This window comes from Cornus florida, unplaced genomic scaffold, assembly GCF_030987335.1.
Source record: "Cornus florida cultivar Cherokee Brave unplaced genomic scaffold, ASM3098733v1 CherokeeBrave_3.0.0_Hap2_Chr07, whole genome shotgun sequence".
Lineage (NCBI taxonomy): Eukaryota > Viridiplantae > Streptophyta > Magnoliopsida > Cornales > Cornaceae > Cornus > Cornus florida.
Window position 1 is genome coordinate 11,332,369 of NW_026775577.1, and position 21,021 is coordinate 11,353,389.

The 21,021-nt window shown below is 34.9% G+C and overlaps 1 protein-coding gene across 1 annotated transcript; it reads left to right on the plus strand.

Moving 5' to 3' along the window:
* Positions 1-17,548: 17,548 nt before the first annotated feature.
* Positions 17,549-19,626, plus strand: LOC132316651 (MYB-like transcription factor 4). The gene is made up of 3 exons (XM_059815124.1): positions 17,549-17,764; positions 17,976-18,105; positions 18,608-19,626. Exons 1-3 carry the CDS (start codon positions 17,635-17,637, stop codon positions 19,044-19,046), a joined length of 699 nt encoding a protein of 232 aa, XP_059671107.1. The 5' UTR covers positions 17,549-17,634; the 3' UTR covers positions 19,047-19,626.
* Positions 19,627-21,021: the final 1,395 nt, after the last annotated feature.

Here is a 21,021-nt window from a genome sequence, read left to right on the forward strand (position 1 = left end):
TCACAGGCCCATCACTCTCATGTATAATAGCTGTATCACCCAATGGTGTAGAAATACCCTAAGGTCTAGTGCATACCCTCGTCCTCATCCCAGACAAAGCAACAAAAGTCCTAACTACAAATGAGTGTGTAGCACCCGTATCAAATAAAACACGTCCATGCAAACCATGAATAAGAAACTTACCCTCAATAGTCTGAGGTGCCTGAACATCCTGTGGCATGGGGTTATACACCCTGCCATAGTGCAACTGCTGTGGTGCCTGTCCCTGAGTCTGCGGCGGTGCCGGTAAAGCCAGATGTGTCTGTCCCTGAATCCATGGAACCTGTGGAGCTGGTAGAGGCACTGGTGCCCTCTGTCACTGCTGCACATACTGTCTCTGTCCCTGTCTTTATCCTGCTTTAGGACACTGCCTGGTGGTATGACCATACTCTCCACAAGTGTAACAACTACCCTGGAAAGTACCAAATGGCCTCCTCTGTCGGTTAGCCTGTGGCTGACCCTGTTCTGTTTGTGGTCCCCCATTCTGTTGCCTCTGAATAGGTGCCCCATTCCGGTGAGCATCTGAACCACCTTTGTGCTTCTTCCAAGGCTGTTGTCCTTGGAACTTGCCTTTGTCATTCTGCCGGTGACCATTGCCATTCCCCTTTTCAGCTGACTGACTAGTAGAGTCTTTATCTCCCCGCTTCTCACCACGAGCCTGTCTGATGTCCACAGTCAACTGATACTGTTATAGAGCGGCGTCTACCACCTGAGCATAGGTAGTATAGGCTGGACTACCTGTAATAGCTCTCTTGATAGACCACATCAGTCATTTGACAAAACTGTTGCGCTTCTTCTCCTCTGTATCCACCTCCTCCGGTGCAAAGAGAGACAAGCGTGTGAACTGCTGCTCATACTCCGCCACTGTCATGTTTCCCTGCTGTAGACTTAGAAACTCGGTCGTCATAGCTGCCCTGACTGCATAGGGAAAATATTTCTCATCAAAGCGAGCACTGAAATCATCATAAGACAATGTCATCCTCTCCTCTGAGGTGGTAACTGACTCCCACCACTGTAGTGCATCCCCAACTAGCTTGAAAGTTGCAAGAATCTGCTTCTGAACCTCCGTGCACTGAACCAAACGAAGATGAAGCGCAATGTCCTGTTTCCACTGGTGAGCTGCTCTCGCATCGGTTGAGCCTGAGAACACAGGTGGACTCCCCTTTGCGAAAGAGCTCCTAGCCTTTCCCCAAGAATCCGTCTGAACCATTGGTGCTGGTACAGGTGCTGACTGTATCCGAGGCTGATTCCGAAGTGCAGCTGTTACCCCAGCCTCTATAGCCCGAGCAACGAGGTCATTGAGGTGAGGAGGAATCTCTGGATCTCTGACCTGGTCCAGAGTCTGTTGAACATTCTCCTGTTCCTCCTGAAACTGATCCATGTCATCATGAAACCCAAGCCTTTGCTGCTCTTCCTCCATTTGCTGACGCCGTAGGAGATATTGTGTAATACCCCGATAATTTTAAAAGATTTATTAATTAGGATTAATTATTTTATTTTATTTTTCAATGATTTATTTTATTTTATTGAGTGCTAGATTAATTATCTTATTTTAATTAAGTTATATTTCGTGATTATGTATGATGATTGATTGTTTGTGTGGTTGATTATTGATTGAATTATTGGTGTGTTGATTTTATTGGTATTATATGACTTAGTTGTAAATTCTTGTTTGTTTATGTGCTTCATGTAATTAGTATTTTAATTTCTGTATTTAATTAATTATCTTATTTATTTAAATTAATTGGATTGGGCTTAAGGAAAGTTGGACCAAAAGATGTGGTCTTGGGCTTGTATGAAACCTTATTGGGTTAATTAATGAAGGTCCGTGGTTATTTAATTATTTAAATGATCACTTTTGTATCAATTATATATATATATATATATATATAAAATATTACATATAAATATAATTAATTAATAATTGTTATGGAAAGATATATATATAGATATATATTTATTGATATTTATAAGTATATATGATTTAATTAACTAATGAGTTAATTATGGAAGGAATATATATTTATATATATATATATGTTTATAGATATAAATTATTTAAAGATTATTATTTTAATTCATAATACTAGTTGGAATAGGATTTGGAATTTAAGGTGTATAAAAATACACATAATTCATAATACTAGTTGGAATAGGATTTGGAATTTAAGGTGTATAAAAATACATATAAGGCTTTAGGGTTAAAGGTTTTACACGTTAGAAAAATAAAACAGACAGAGAGAGAGGAAGAAGAAGGGCTGACAAGGAGGAGGTCGGATCTGAAAAGGAGGACGTCGGAATTAGAAGAGATAATAAAAGCTTAAAGCGTCGGTTTCGTTTCGAAACCTTCAGGTGAGTTTTCTCTAACTTTCCTCTTAGAACTCATAAGGATTTCACCTTGAGTATCAAGGCTTTAATTAAATTTATTTGTTTAAAAATTATGGTTAGATCGGAATAATTAAAAAGTATAAACTATTATATTTGATTTTTAGATTATTGGATTTTAATTGATATATATAGGTGTTATGTATATTTTAAAATCAATCTATAGGTGGATTTGTGACCCAAGAGAGTTAATTATGGTTTTTTTATTTTCTGTAATTTTCTGGAATTTTTCTGATATTTTTAGGAATTTATTAGGATTTATTTTCCTATTATTTGTTAGGAAAATAATTATATATATACTAGGTAACTGATCCAGTGCGGCGCGGTGTAGGATAATAGGGTGTATACGCCAATTAGGGCCATTTGATTAATTAAACTTATGTGAATTGATATGGTGCATCGCGGCGCATAAAACTTTGGTGCGCATGTGAATCTGGACCATGGATTAAGTTTGGTCAACAGAAGATTTATCTGGTGTGGGTGCATACATGTGAGCTCAAGTGAGCTAATCTGGTGTGGGTGCGTTTGTGTGAGCTCAAGTGAGCTAATTAAGTGTGGGCGCGCTCACAGTAGTGTTTGAGCTTAGCCAATTATTTTGTCTGTTTGTGACATAAAATTAAAACGGTCATAACTTAGTCATCTTAAATCGAAATTGGGTCATTCTTGAGCTCAAATTCAAGGATTTTTCGTCCTCTTTCCAATGGTACCAATTTCATTATCAGATTCTTATCCTAATAAGAGATATTTACGTTTTAGTGAGACGGTGTCGGAAAACTATTTAAACCGGTATGGAGTATTTAAAGAAAACTATTTCTGACATATTTAGTTGCACTAATTTGGGTAAATATAATAAATTAATAATTTGTTATGGAAGGAAGTGTATATATATATATATATATATATAATTATTTATATATGGGTATATATAGTTTAATTTGTCTATGAGTTGTATGGAAGGATGAATATATATATATATGTATGTATGTATGTATATTGATTTTAAATAATCAAGGATTATTAAAGAAGGTGTTAAACACATATATACATTAAATAACATATGTGTAGGTATATATATATATAAATCATTTAAGATGATTAATATTATCATTCTTATTTGGCATATCTTAATAGGCTGGTTGTTAAATTAATGATATGCGTATAATATGCATGTGATGGCTATGTATGATTTAGCGTATTGTTAATTTTAAAGTTAATTCATGGTTAAAGTGTGGGCATGGATGAATTGTCAAATGATTAAATATATTATCTAAATATTTGTATGAATAGAATACATATATGGAAAGCATGGATGAATTGCTAATTAAATGTATGAATAAATATACCTGTGGAGGCATGGTTGAATTGCCAATGTATAAATATACATACACGGAGGCATGGTTGAATTGCCAATGTATAAATAAATATACTTATGGAGGCATGGTTGAATTGCCAATATATAAATAAAAATATTTACAATGGCATGGTTGATTTGCCAAAGCATAATTACGTTGTTATGTGTTAGATGATTAAAATATCATCTATGGTTGTTGTATGTATGGATTGGATTAGGGTTAGATATTCTTAAATGAGAATAGTGTAGTACTTACTGGTTAGTGTATTATTTTACATTAATAAAATAATATTGGGGAAGACGTGGATGATTTGTCAAAACTTGGATTTTGGATATGTGATTTAAACAATTAAAATCATTATCGGGTTGGGATTAAATAGAGTATTTCTTTTATTATAATTTGTTGTTTAAATGATTAAACAACTGACTAGGATGGGATTAAGGTCAAAGGAGTTTTTATAAAATGAAATGGTAGATTGGTCTAGGTATGAATATTATTTTAATAATTATTTAATAGGTATGGAAATTTAATAAACCTATTAATGGATGTGATTAGTATAGTATATATAATTATATATAGACATGTATATCGTGCTTTATTAAAGTTAAAACTTTATTAGGTTTGGTTTTGATCAGAGATGATCTGCTTATTGGTTTTCAGAGGCCTGGTAGAGTGAACTTGCTCGTAGGGTTTAACCCACGATTTATTTTTCAGGTTATTAGAGGTTCCAGTCTCGAGGTTGATGATCCGCAGCTGGGAGACTGTCATTCGTCTATTCATCTTGTGTACTTTTAAATAGTATTGGATTATTGGATAATGTTTTAAGGGGTCCTTGAGTTATGGGATTTCCGAATTGTAATTGTTGGAGAATCATTAAGTAATATTTATTTATTAGTTTTCTTCAGCGGTTTATTTATTCTTTATTATTCATCTTTGTATTCTGTGCTTGTTAAATACTTAAATTGTTTTGATATCCCTTGATTTTGTGCGCGGACTTGATCAATCCGTGTTCCAAAATTAGGGGGTATCACATATTGTTGCCTACGTGTCGTTCTCCTTTCCTTCCTAGTTCCTTGCATGTTCTGTCCATTTCTAGCGTTAACCATCTGTTAACACGAAAAGACAGACGTCAGTACCCTTTCTATACGAACCATAAGGAATACAATGAATCCTAACTTAAGCTCTATTCAAGAGAAAACGCTACGCGGAAGACTTAATACGAAAACATCCTAGAGACACTTGAACCTGGAGTGCTCTGATACCAACTGAGATACCCCTCGGATCCGAGACACGGGTTGATCAGGCCCAGGCCCAAACCCGAGGGAATATCAAACAATTAATATTTTATAATGAACACGGAATACAAAATAAATTAAGAAATGAAATTAAAGCTGGAAGGAACTAAAAATAGAATCCGCAAAATATTATAATTATTAAAATTCATCAAACCCAAACTCCAAAACTCCATCAGTTTACAACTTGGGAATCCATCTCTAGTGGACCCCTATTAAACATCCAAACGGAAGATAGAACAACTGTAATAAACGTCCAGAAATAAAACTATAGAGAGAGCCCTACATCGTCGGAAGAGTGAATAGAGACCTCTGCTCAGCACGAACACGTCTAAGTCTGGAACTGTCGTGTACCTGAAAAAATAGAAGTGGGTCAGGCCCACGCGCAAGTTTTATACTACTACAATCCAAACAGAGGCCCGATACGCATGTATATCCTAAACAATTCAACAATAGCTGATAGTCCGTAAATATATATATAGTCACACTAAAGGACTCTCACTGGACTACAGGCCGGTCTCAACCTGAATAGAGGTAACATGTTAAAACGCACACGAAGTGGGCATATGTACCTATACCTAAACAGGGTACACCTCCAACCATCGTAGCCAGCTACACATCCCGATGCATATACGCTCCCTAGCCATCGGTCCTGAGGCTCAAGCTCATACCGAGGCACCATAACAGTACATATATAAAATCCATCCAAAATCCCTGGTATTGCCGCTCAACAAGTAGTTGCCATGACAATACAAATCAACGGGACTTAACTTTTAGTTAATCCCATCCTTATTCCAAGTAGGTGGGTAATGGTATTGTTTTAAAAACCAAACCCATCCTTAGTATGCCACCGTCCCATACCGGTGCCTACTTTCCAATCCTCCAGTAGTCAATAATACCAATAAATCAAGTATATATCAACTAAATTCCAACATCCAACATTCAATGTTAGCAGTGATAAAATAAGCATTGATAAACAGGGTTACAACAACAACATATACATGCCCAATTTAAGTTGTTGCCTTTAGTCTGATATAAAGATAGAATTAATTAAAACTTCCATTTAACACCTTACAAATGACATACAGATATGTAGGGTATGTATCACAAAATCCTAACCTCCACAGTTGATACTAACTGTGATAATGTAAGCATCAAAACAATATTCACCGTATGTATGTAGACATGCTCAAATTATAGTGTTCCACAAAACCGATCTAGTGTTAAACTCAAATCCTCCTAGTATTTAAGTTCCAACAGTTGCTATTACAGAAGTTAAGATAGCTATCATCTAGACCCATCCTTCCAATAATTTATACTAGCAGTGGTAAGGAAAAACGTGAACCACAGAACCACAATGCATCCACAAACATGCTTAGTCTAGGTTGAACAAGCATACAACACTACTGTAACTACCAGTTTCATAGCAAAACAGATATCATTTTAGTTTGGTTTAATCTTCATTAATCCTGGAATCATTTAAGAGTGCAAAGAGTATGAAGCCTAAGGGAAAGAGTAAGGATAGAATCTTGCCTCAGAAACTTTTGTTCAAAGTTTCAACGTCGTCTTCTTAAAAAAATCCCGGCGAGTTCCAAAACCCGGTTACTGTTCATGGGTACGAAACACTATTCCCGAACTCAAAATCTGATCTCCACCGTTCAGATTGTGCGACACTGAGTCATGAACCTATCCTCCAAATTTCAGCTCGATCGGACCACGGACGAAGCGGGATCGGATGTTTGATGAAATCTGGGCAGAATGGAAAAAAAACCTGTGCGACCCAGTTACTGTTCACGAGTACGAATCACTGTTCCCGAGGTCAAACTCTGATCTTCACCGTTCAGATTGTGCGTCACTGAGTCGTGAACCTCTCCTCCAAAATTCAGCTCGATCGGACCACGGACGAAGCGGGATCGGAGCTTTGATCAAACCTTGGCAGAATGTGAAAAACTGCGTTTTTCCTTCTCCACTTCCACAAAACGTGTGCTTTGTTTTAAAAAACCCTCCACAGACGTCTACCTTATACTTATAGAGTTTTCCTAAACCCTAGGTTCATTTAAGTCCAACTCACAATCCTAACCGACCCATCCAATTAATGTAGAAACCTACGACGGCTATAATATAAAACCCTAATTTATACTGTAATTAAAACCCTAGTTAGATGTATTTACCTAATTACCCTATTCACCATTAAATACTTAACAAATAATCTAATTGAACAAAATAATAATTAGTAAATCCAATTAAACCAAATAAGACACACATAAAATAAGACACACATAGAATAATTAAACCAATTACACTTAAACCATTAATGCCAATTAAATAATTAAAACACTAACAAGTAATTCCAATCAAATAACTAAACCAATTACACTTAAACCATTAATGCCAATTAAATAATTAAAACACTAACAAGTAATTCCAATCAAATAACTAAAAATAAATATCATTTAAATAAATTAAATCACCACAAAAGAAAACAATTAAGCACCTAATAAAAAAAAATAATGACACATAATCAAATAAAATGCACTTAAATAATAAATTAAATACCATTAAATATCAGAAATATCCTTTTTAAAATTAGGGGTATTACACTTATCCCATAAAAATCTTATCCTTGATGAAATTTGTCATTATCTGATGGATTTTATCCAATGGAAATCGTTATCCTTGATAACGAAATATTATCTTTCAAAAGTAGAAGAGATTTGGCATTTAGTCAACACTTAGTTGACTCTATCGTTAGGTCAAGATAGGTTAGGTTTATTTTTCCCTATCAATGATCATTTAAATATATGAATTAATGTTGATAAATTAAAAAAGAAAAAGAAAAAAGTAAGCTAATATTGAACTCTTCAGGAAAAATCACAATTTGCATATCCGATCCAATCGGTCATTCCATGGATCTGATCCGTTCTCCCACAAATCGGTAACGGATTCAAAATTTTCTAATCCATTGAGAGCGGATCGGATTAGAATTGATGCCTAATCCGCTCCGTGACCACCCCTAACATTGGCGGGAAGAGTTTCTCTTTCATGCTGCCTACATTCTCTCCACACCCCAAAAACATGAGTCTCATGCACTTGACTGGTCCTGTTTTTTTATCCTTAATTTCATATAAATAGCCTCTTTTTCTTTTCTTTTTTTTTTTCTTTTTTTTTTTTTTGGACTTAAACCTCCATCTTCACCCATTTAATTCTTCACCATTCATGTCTAATTACATTAGAGGCTTGGATGGTTTTTTTTTTTTTAATAGTAGCTTGACACGACTTGACCTTTGTGATTCGGGCTCCTAGGAAATTCAGATTACAGGTCAATCAGCTAACACTTACCATGTTAGTGATAATACAAGCGCTAGAGGTTCTCCTGCTAGTTGGATGGATTAAGAGCCCAAACTTGAGCCAATTCAGTGGCCCAAAATGGGAATACTTTTATAGACACGAGCCATGCTTGGTTGTTTGGTTAGAATTGGTTGATTGGGTTAGTTTGGTTAAGCGATCATTGCTTGGTTAGGTTAATAGTGGGTTCAAATAAGGCTGAGATCGAATATTTGTGGCTTCAAATATCCAAGTTCAGAATACGTAAAAACACAAGCAAGTTTAAAGGGTCCAAACACCTCATGCATAAAGCGTTTCGTATTTGAAAGTTCCATAGAACTTCTCAAAATTTTGAAAATCTTGGATCGGTTCTCACATAACCTTTAAGTGTGTTCCTGAGTGCAACAAATGGTGTGGCTCATGTCATTGCCCAGGGAGCTTTACGATGTAAATGAGCTTTCTATTTCCCTCTCTTCTTGACCATTGTGGCTTTTTCAAGCCTTGGCTTTTGATTGTTCTATTGTTCCATCACAATGCATCTTTGCTTTTGAAAATAAAAAGAGAGTAAAATTTTTCATTGTTTAATGTGGGCTTAACATGACACGACTGTTCAACTTCATTTATTGGGCAAAAATGATTTTTTTTTATTAATGTTGCAATTACTTGTATGACTAAATAAGAGGTTAAAGAATCCTGATTTTTTCAAACATGACTTTTGCTTTAAATTTAAAATTGAGTTTGATTTTGATATTAATTATAATGTGTGTCTTTTGATTCAAAAACTATTCATGCTTGTCTATGTATATCATATTCATTTCTCATTCAGATATGATACAAAACTATTTAGTACAAGTGAGCTAAATTACAAATAAATAATGCTACCATTGCGGACTTTGTCGCAATGACTTTCAAAGAACAGTGAGCATCTGCAGTTCAACCCACTAATAAGATACAATATATATATTTACTTACTTGGCAAAGAGTGAGCATGTGATGAGTCGGATTTTCTATGCTTCGCTGTATTATTAGAAACATGGGCATATTAGTACTTTTTAAGTTCGATACGTTACTTATATTTACGAATTTATACTAATTTACGATTTCGCCGCGACTAATATTACAAACTTTGGAACGCGGACACAAATTCAAGTAGCTACTTACTATTCTCATTCTCACACAGGACCCACCACATCCCCCAAATCCAGGAGCCGAGCTGAGTTCGGAGTTCGGACACCTCCCTCCACCTCCGCGATCGACTCTCGACTCTCGACTCTCGACTCTCCATCCATCACCAAAACACTCCCTAACCCAAACCTCTCACAGGCAATTCTCCAAACATGAAGCGCAAGAAATGGTCCGAGCTCGAAGAACAAACTCTCCTCACCAAGTACGCAGACCTCCTCAACTCCGGAACCCTAGCCAAGCTCAAGACCCGAGAGAAGAAATTCAAGCCCATCGCCGATCACGTCAACGCCGTCCACCACCTCCAGGACCCTATGAGCTTCCCCTTCAAGTGGTCTTGGCGCGACGTCTCCATCAAAGTCCAGAACATGCGACACCAGTACCTCGGCGTCAAGCAGAAGATTAGGGTTTCAGATTCCGAGTTCAATTGGAAAGATGGTGAGAACCACTGGGAAAATTTCTTGAAGTACAAGGAAGTTTTCGGCGACGTTGAGCTCGAAATAAAGACTAGTAAGAAATTTGATGAAGACGGTGTGGATTTTTTTGGGGGTTCTGGGTTTGGCGATTCGCGAAATGGGGATGATGTATTAGGGTTAGGGTTTGAGTTTGATCGTGATGATTTGGAGGAAGATGATGATGTGGGTGTGACTGACGGTGAGTTTTGCGGCGAAAGAGAGGAAATTGAGGATTCTGGTTTTGGTCGGGGGAAGAGATTGAAAAGGAGTTTTGGTGGGGATTTGGGGAGGACTAAGCGATTGGGTTTGGTGGGTGGACAAGTGTTGGGGCTGAGGGATGTGATGTTGAGGAGAGAAGAGAGGAGGAGAGAGAGAGAATGGTGTAGAGAGGAGGGGGAAGAAAGGAAGAGAGAGAACGAGGTGCGGAAGGAGAAGCGTCGGAGTGAGAGAGAAGAAGAGGTGGAGTTGAAGGAATTGGAGCTAGAAGAGAGGCAGATAATATGGGCAAGGAGGGAAACTGAGAGAAGGTTGAGGTTAGAGAGGGAATTGGATGAGGAAAGGCGGCGGAGGAGGAAGGCGGAGGAGAAGTGGGAGGAAGAGGAAATGGAGTGGAGGGAAAGGATGTTGGGATTGCAGATTGACCATGAGAAGCAAATGATGCAAATGCATGCTGATGCTTGCCAGAATCAAATGCAGATTCTTGGGGTCATGGCTCGGCTGGTATGCCAATTCTTTGGGTCGGCAAACGATGGTTTGGGTGGCGGGCTGGGAGCTTTTCCTCCTCAGGTTTTGCAGAATTTGCAGCATCAGGGCGGCTTAGGCGACAATGGGAAGCCAGATGCTAACTCTCCTTCAGAGTTCATATAGACTGTAATTCAGACCCTTCTCCATATGCTTTTGTTGCTGAAGCTTCAATGAGTTGTTACATTGGTTGATATTTATTGTATTCAATGCTATTGTATCAATATAGGAAACAGCTGTTTTCTATTCTGTTACATGAAAGTATAGCTTCCATAATTTTATAATTATTGTTTATCTTCTGTTCACAAATCTATTCTTGTGTCTTTTATGTTGTGTTTAGTCATGTATATTTACACACACCTCTTCCTAACTTATACAGTTTGGAATGCAAATTCTATAGGATAATGCTCGGTGAGTCTGATGAATTCGTGCTTGAGGGGAGAACATTAATCTTATTATAATTTATTGACTATGCTTTTGCCCTAAATTGGCAAAAGCAGGGGATGAACTGCAATTCAGTGTGTTGGATTATTATTGCTTTTTATTCCGGTCAGGATTGGTGTTAATTGTTATTACGACACCAAAAATGGAACTTCGATTGACACTGTTTTGAAGATAGACTATAGGGATTGCTTAGGAATTGTAAGGTTCTCAACAAAAAGGAGAAAGAGATGAAAAAATAAAGATAACAGCTGAAAACAACAAAGTTCCAGATCTTAAAAAGGATAGTCTTTTACATGTAGGAAACGAGAGAAAGAAGGCTTATGCAGAAATCTTATTCCTTTTGGGTGATGTTAGATTGCACAATGTTGGGTATTGACTAAAATTTCCTTCTATTTATGTGTCTAATTTTTGAGGTGCAGGAGTATTCATAGAGTGGAGTTAGGACAGATTATACGATTTACAGAAATAAATAGGCGGAGTTGAAAATTTTATACCCATTGCCATTAGGTTTTAACGTGTATTGCCAAAGTTTCAAAGTGTATTTTCTTGGAAGTATTTGTTCATATCAATGGTCAAGACTCAAGACCAAGTCTGAAAGTAGTTGTGCATGAGTCAAGACCAAGTCTGAAAGTAGCTGTGCACGAGTCATGACTTTTGCTCTTTCATATTGTAAGTGTCGGTAAGTGTGTCTGAGTTTCTTGTTCTTCTCGGTGGTTCCATCTACTAGCCCTTTGCATTGTGTTTCTTTTCCAATTGTTAAATGCTTGCATGGATATTTTTATTTATTTATTTATTTTTCTGTATTTTCAATTCAAGCAGATATCACCTAAATGTAATAGGGCACTCTAATATTGTAAAAGGCAAAAATAAGGGTCTTTCCGAACATGTCAAATTACATGTATAGGAAGAGGATCTGTGTCGGCATGGTATTATTTCAGTTCTTTGTTTTTGGAAATCACCATGCTAGAACACATTTTAAATTCTGATTCAGGGACCAGTTTATCAAAATGCATAATTTTTATCTAACGTTTAATAAATTATTGAAGTCGGCGCATGTTTGGAATCGTACAAATAAGGATGTTTCTGTTGTTTGGTGTCTGGAGAGAACTGGTTTTGTAGTTGAATTCAGTTTAATCTATTGGTTCAGACCAAAAAAGTTCTATTGTTGTTACTTGAAGAGGGGAATTTCTGCAGACATGTATATTATTAAGTGGTTGTAGAGAGCAATTAGAACTTTTCAGTCATTGTCATGTTATAGTGCAGGATTACAGGGTATGGTGAAACTCTTTGATACCAATTGATCAAGAGCTTTAAAGACCTAATCTTGCCATTTACAACCATGTTTATGGACATTGTCTGTATGGATCAAAGTCAAAGCTCAACTATCAGTAAATTATCCCTTTCTCTGCAACTCCAGGTTATTGAGGTAGGGTTCAAGCTGTTCTCAGTATATCTTCTTTATTAATATCATGTATGGCTTCCTAGTTCCTAGAAACTTTTTGTAAAATATTGATTCTAATGTTTTTGTTAAATGTTATGGATATATATTGTTTGGAAATCTGAACCATCAAGTCCAGATCCATTACAGCTGTAAAAACCTAGTTTCAATAATTCATCTTTGCTTCAACAGGGTGGTGGTTCTAACTTCTAAGGTGGTTGTGGCAGGCGCTTGTGATTGTGGGTGCATAACAATGTGGTGGTTTTGGTGTTACCTTGTTGAAATAGGAGCAAAATTAACGTTTTTTCAAAATTTTATTTTAGTATTGTTATTATTATTATTCTCATTTTTACTTTTCATTTTCTTTTTCTTTTCTTTGGTTTTATATGTTGTATTTTTCTCGTTTGGGAGCCTGCAAGTATCAAAGACTTCTTTCTTGATGTTTGTTTTTTTGGTTACATTTTTTGAAAACAGAATCTTGTTTTACCAGTGTATGGAATTTGAGTTTTTTTTTTTTTTTTTTTTTAAGAAAGTTCAAACAAACAGACACACTATATATATATATATATATATATTATGCCTCCACGGAAGTTCGAACAAGCAACGCTTCCATTCATTATCACAAGGACCTTTGCCCTGGTATGTTGGTTCATTACTCCCCACCCCCCTCCCTCCTTCCCTCCCAGATTGCTCATACATTTTAAACGTGTCCATCACTCATACATTTTAAATGTGTCCATTGCATCTCCACGTATTCAATCCATTGCATCTCTGTTAAGAAAGGAGAGCTTGTACTATCTAAAACTAGAAAGGATAGCTTGTACTATCTAAACTAGCTACCGGTTGGTTGTGAGCACATATAAAAAAGAATATTTTGTCGTACGACCAGCAGTGCAGAAGACTATGATTGCTCATACGTGCGAGCAATCAGTCATCTACCGAGATACAATTCAATGGTGATGTGTCATGTAGAGGTTCCTTGCTCATATATATATATATATCAGTCATCTACCGAGATACAATTCAATGGTGATGTGTCATGTAGAGGTTCCTTGCTCATATATATATATATATATATATATATATATATATATATATATATTAGATCCTTCCCATTTTGGGTTTTAGTGAACTGAATGGTTGTAGAGAACCACAGCAGTGAATTCTAAAAAAGAACTGACATTGTGACATTGGAAGCTGTTCATCAATATATTAGTGTCACACATGCATTGCTTGAATGGTAGAACTGAATTGGATTTTTCTAACAATTAGACTGGTCGCCTCTCACCTGCCAATCAAACCTATGCATGCTGCTCCAACTGCTAATCATAATTTCTGGGACTCAAAATTTTATCCATGTCACACATCAATAATATGACAATCAAACTCGTCCTAGTCCTGCTGTTAGTCATCATTTCAGGCACTCCAAATTTTCAGTTCTTCCTAATCCTTATTGCACATCAATAATAATTTTTTAAGTAGCTTGCTTACACTGCCGACACGTATCCTCTCTGTAAATATTTGGATCTAGTATCATTTTGGACAATTAAATAAAAAATACAACACTACTTAACAATTTTGAAAACGCAACGACAATATCAAATCAAAATCGCGAGCAGAAAACACGTATATGGTTTGCATTTATAAAAAATCTTCTCCAAATAAAGACTGCTGAAAATACTAAAACTTTTATCTATAATTAAATAAAAAATTACTTAAATGTGAAATGACTAAAATGCCTACCTTTCGGAAGGGTTATTTCCACGAGGGTTTCCATGTTGTTGTGAGGACTGTTGAGAGATGATAGACGTGATTGGCCACCTAACAATTCCAGTGGCGTTGATCGTAGAAGAGCTCATAGTTTTACTCAAGTTAGACACACCGTTTTTAAATACTAGACAACAATCTCACTACAGAGTAAATTAAGAAGAGAAAAGGTAACATAGAATGTGTTTGTTTTCACCTGAAATTTCATACATTATATATATATATATATATATATATATATATATATATGAGTGATTTATTAGACTGCTGCAACTAAATTTTATAGTAGTATTTAATTGGTAGCTGAGCTTTGTACGGAGTATTTACTACTTTTGGAGTGCTTCATTTCCTAGGACTGACTAGTGACTACTGACAATTTGCATGCAAAGAAGTAGGCCTTTTTATTTGTTTTTATTTTTCCAATGCTAAGCAAAGCAGAATTATTTTTTTGTCAAAGCATTACTATTATGAATAGAGTTTTGTCAAAGTATTATTATTATTATTTATATTATAAAGCATTATGAAGTACTATTATGAATAGGAAAAACGGAAAGCATAATATTCTCAAATTACTTAATAATTTTTTTATTAATCAATAAATTAAAAGGTCGACGCTTTAAATTTCACCCGAGCAAACATCCCTAACTCATATATATTAAAAAAAAAAAATTATTATTTTAATTTTATGAATAAATAAAGTAAAAACTGGAAGATAAAAATGGAAATGTTTTTATTTATATTTATACATTATTATTATTATTATTATTATTATTTTGACAAAAGTCTATATTACCTCATTGACAAAAACAGCACCCAATGGGGCCAAATAGAGACTATTACCATGAAGTTTATGAACATCTACGCACTAACCAGACTGTTCCATGTGCAATTTCCATACAACAACAACAATTGTTGAGGAAATCTTGAATGAATTTCTAATATTATGCAATATTTTAATCTTTTTTGAATTCAAATATCCATCACTATTTTTAAAGGGTCCTACTTAGAACTTATCTACACACTACAGTGATGATTGGACGGTTTGGTTTTGCCATGTCATGTGTTTATATTTTATATTATTTTTACCTCAATTATAGACTGTATGATTAAACACACACACACACAGACACACACAATAGCCACAAAATAAATAAACAAAGTCCGACCCAAGTGGACCAAGTGAAGTTGGTTAATTAGTATTTGGTTCCCCAGTATTCGGCAAACCCATACATTGTTTAGAAATCCAGATTAGTGATTAGTGTCACATCTTTTGATCATCGTATATTGATTGCTTTCCCAATAAAAAAAATGTACAGTATATACTTTTAAGGCTTTGTTTAATTTCATGGGGGTATCCTATATGGGATGATACAATTATGCAGTGTCAGCTTGTGGGTGGACTGATATATATAGTTTTATATATAAACCAAAATATTCTTTTGTATGGAATCCAAGATTATTGATAGATTAATTAGTTGATCCTTATCCAATACTCTATGACTAGGTGTAAATTAGAATTAAATGTGAAAGTGAATAGGTTTTATAAACATTAATTTTAAATTTTAATTATATTTTGGCATTTTGTTATTTAAATTTTTAGTTTGTTTCAATTATTTCTCCAAATATTATTCAATCCTTTTTCATACTTTGATATAGATTAATTGATTGAATATCTCTTTAATAATTGTCCAAGATTTCGTGTAGAAATTAAGTAACACAATCTTTCTTAATTAATCGGTGCTGCTTTCACGGTCTGAGCGTGATCCCGCTCTCACACTCTGAACGCATTCTTGTTCCCATTCTCATTGTTTGTGAATTAATTTTGTTATTTTCACACTCTCACTCTAGTTCCGGCTCACACTTTATACGACTTAGTATAGAATACGATTTGCTCTGTAGAATGATTTATACAAAAAATTTAGATTATTTATTTTTAGCTCCAACACTTGTTTTATACATTTTATATAAAAATATATTCCCCAATAACAACCCACCACGTGTCATGCCAGATCCTACATAACTTTTACAAATTTACTTAATATAGGGTTGATTCGTTAATGGAATGAGAAAGACAGAGGAGAAAATAAATATGATGTTATGGTGGTGTAAAATACACAACAATTTTACATATTAGTGACGTAACAATATATCTTAAGAAATTAAAAAATTATATATTATATGTTACTGTGTATAATTTACACAAAAGATGTTTTAACGTACTACTGGAGATGCTCAAGACTTCAAAATTCAAATGCATACATGATAATTTTTATATAACATTTTAATTCATTATTTTTACTTATTTATATTTTGTTAATAAAGTACTAGATTTATGGTCAATCTACCTTAAGAAAGAAACCGATTACCCAAAATCATAGTAGAACAATGCAGTTCAAATAGAATAATCCATCATAAAATTTCTCCAAATGGGATGGATTTTTTTAAATAACAAGAAGCTGATGCTACTCCAATTTCAAATTGTCTATAATTGTACTTCAAAAATTAAAAAATATATATACATTTCATTGTACGTACTAAAATTGAAAATTAATTTGTACTGCGTGTGCTTCCAATTAATCAGAGTTTTCTTATCCATTGTTCAACTCAACCTAGACCCTCCCAAATGTAGGACCGGTGGTCAGGAATTGGACTGGCGGATTAGCCTTTGACTCCATCAAAATCTTCATATCCTTGGTTAAACCAATAAAATTAAAGAATCCTTGGTTTATATATATATATATATATCAGTTGTATTCTTTAATTTTATTGGTTTATATATATATATATATCAGTTGTATTCTTTAATTTTATTGGCTTAACCAAGGATATGAAGATTTTGATGGATATATATATATATATAAAAAATGAACAGTGCATGGGTCAAAAACAAGAAAGAGACATATACTTAACAGTTTTAAAACTACAAACTAACAACATATGGTAAACAATTTCAAGACTCACTCACCCAAACCAAAAAGTTGGAGACCTTATCTTCACCACTGCCCTAGCTTCATGTCCAAACTAGTAGTATTTGTGGGTTGTGAAAATGTGAAAATGTGACCCACCTAAACACCCTAAACTGCCAGTCCAAGTCAACCCTCCATACCTCTTCTTCAAATAGTCTCCAAACATATTTAGGAGTACCCATTTTGCACCACTCTCTCTCTCTCTCTCTCTCTCTCTCTCTACTGGTATTGAGTTTGGAGATAATAATAATGAGGAAGCCTTGCTGTGATAAAGAAGACACTAACAAAGGAGCATGGACAAAGCAAGAAGACCAGAAGCTCATAGATTACATTCGAGCTCATGGTGAAGGTCACTGGCGAACCCTCCCCAAGGCTGCTGGTTTGTCTTCTCGTCCGATTCTTTGTATTTTTTTATTATTATTATTTTTTTTCTCAAAAGTTCAAGTAAACACACAGATACCCACAATATTGACTGGCGATATTGTCCTCTAGCCGGACTCCAACACTCAAACCTCTCTCTTGGTCAAATTCTTCATTTTTTTTTTTAATTTTTTTTCTTGTTCTTACTGTTATTGTGTTGTGATGATTAGGGTTGCACCGGTGCGGTAAAAGTTGCAGGCTGAGATGGATAAATTATCTAAGGCCAGACATAAAAAGGGGCAACTTTGCACAAGATGAAGAAGATCTCATCATCAGGCTCCATGCCCTCCTTGGCAACCGGTACAACCTCTCTCTCTCTCTCTCTCTCTCACACACACACACACACACCCCATCTATGCAGGCATGCAATGCATTCTACCATTATACTTGAACCTAATGGTTTTATAGATATACTTTTCATTGTGAAAGAGGATATCAAAACCTTCTTGGTTAAGGGGATCTTTTTTTTTTTTTTTTTTTTTTTTTTTTTTTTTGTGAAAAATAAAAAACAAAAATTGTTCGAAATTCGTTTTTGTTGACAGTTTTTAATCATCTAAAAATGAATCAAAAAACCCAATTTCCAGATAACAATTCTTCATTCTCTAGAACTACAAAAATTTAATCAAGGAAATGAACCAAACATGCAGAAATAATTTAACCATAATCAAAATTAATTTGTGTGTGCATACTGTGTGTGTGTAATTTCTAATTATAATAGCCAAGACATACATGAAGAAAATAGAAGCTTATGTTCTCTATAATGGGTAATTTTCTAATGAATGCATGTTTCATGGACTGTTAGGTGGTCATTGATAGCTGGAAGGTTACCCGGGCGTACCGACAATGAAGTAAAGAATTACTGGAATTCTCACATAAGGAGAAAGCTGATAAGAATGGGTATCGATCCGAACAACCATCGGTTGAACCAAAACCTTTCTTCTCCACAAAATCAGAACACTTCTACTGATCTTATCACATCATCAGCATCTGGATCCATGGAGAATAATGAGTCTAGGCCATCAAAAACTCACGCCGACAACGACCGAGTTTCTGATGCTGCAAGTTGCCTTGAAGATGAGGCATTAGGCTCACAAAACTTGAATCTTGATCTTTCCATTGCTGTTCCTTCTCCTTCATCTCTTTCTCCTTCGCTTATCGAAAAGAAGCTACAAAATGGTGAGTCCAAAATGATGGAAGAATTCGGAAGTGACCTGTGTCCTACCCTTCTTCTATTTACATGACTCGATATATCATTACTTCGAGCTAAAAGTAATGTGTTAGAACTAGATTTAGTTGTGCTGATCGAAAACTCCTGCAACATGGTACTGCGGTGCACTGCAGAGGATCTTGAGTATCGACTCAATGCTAGTTAATTATGGGCTATATATGTACGTTCTTGGCTAATGTTTGTGGTAATTAATTAAACTGGCAAAAGCAAAGAGCTAGTACCATTGATTAGAAGGTCTCTTGTGTTGAAGGACAATATATAGAACATGTCTATGTTCTGATATATATGTATTTAAGCTAGAAAGACATTGGAATTTAGAGAGTAGATAGAGGTCATCTGAGGGATTAGATCTCTTCATGTAATCAGTTAATTTTTTTTTATAGCTTGTTAACTGTTGCAGTAGCTCTCTAGAGAGGATATAAACATAGAGTAACTCTTTCATTCATATATGAGAGATCTTGAGATGTATACAATAAGTTGGGATGAAGAATATGTCTTGTAGCTTAATTTGGCCTTTGATTGTAAAGCTAGTGGAAGGATGGTGTTAAAATCTTGATTATTAATAATAATTTCTATATATTATGATTTTACAATTATTGTAACCGTCAATTAAAACCCTTATGATTCTGTGTATTGATTTAGGAAAGAAATTTAATTAAGTATTTATCTCCACATGTTTGTGCAGAGGAAGTGAAGGACAATTTTTATGTTTTTTGAAGGATAAACTTGTACATCATGATATGTTGAGTTGATGTGTCCTAACTTCCATTTTAATGGTTTTTCAATCCAATTAGTCACTTATTTTCTGATCAGAACTGAAAATTCTTGTGGGTGTGGGAGGGTTTCATTTAATTTTTTGCCCTTTGTCTCCATATGTTTTCGTTCATCTTTTCATCTAATCACAAAAATAAATAGTGAATTCAGTTGAAAGTTTTCACTTTTTTTCTATGCTTCTATCTCTTTCACCATCCCATGCAAATTAAAGAGGGGTTGTTTGGTAATGAAGCACCTGAAGACATCACATTGATGCAGGAAGGGAAGATAGCATTTTGGCAGTTGGATATGGATACATCTACGCGAATAGGACTAACCTAGTGGACGAGGTTCCAACCAATGTGGGGTATGAAGATCGAGGATAAGATGTACGCCCTAATAATAAATAGGGAGGTTTTGATTGCTTTGTAGGAAAATATATATGGGAAATGTTTAACATTATTAGTATAGGGAAGTGATTGCAATGGGCTTGGCTATGAATAGAATCACCTGCAATTTGGTTGAGAAAGATGGTAAAGGGTATTAATGGAAGGAATGAAAGATTCGGCACAGGGGAGGCTTCCACTAACCAGAGAGTAACATATGGCAGTACAATAATAACTCAGCTGAGTGAGATGTAATGGAACTAGAAAGAAAGAAGAGAATGAACAAAAACTGTTTGGTTAGATAGAAAGTACTGGAAAGTGGAAGGGATGGGAAAGTAATTTTCCATAACTACCAAACTTTTTATAAATTTTTTTTTTCTACACAGAACACAAGAAAATATTGGTTTTTCTAGAAAAGTTATGTATTTCAACTGTGCCATTTTCATTAAAGCTTATGGTTAGAGAGTTAGGACTTGGTTGGGGTTAGAAAAAAAAGAATTCTTAAAGCTTAACCCTTTACTATTCAGACAACACCCTCACACTTAAATAAGATTAATTTAAATACAACATACTATATAATTTCTAATAACTTTCGTACTTTCCGATCATGACATGAAAATCTTTTATACCTTTTTACAAATTTTGTTCCCTAACCATATACATAGAAAGTCCTAAATTCTTTTCATTTCCTAACCATATACATAGAAAGTCCTAAATTCTTTTCTTTTCCGTTTACTTTTTATTACTTTTACTTTTTTATATATTTTTTCTTCAGATCTAACAAAGTCCAAAAACAAAGTAATTAACGAAAAGAAATGACGGTGCTTTCTAACCAAAGAATAGCACCGG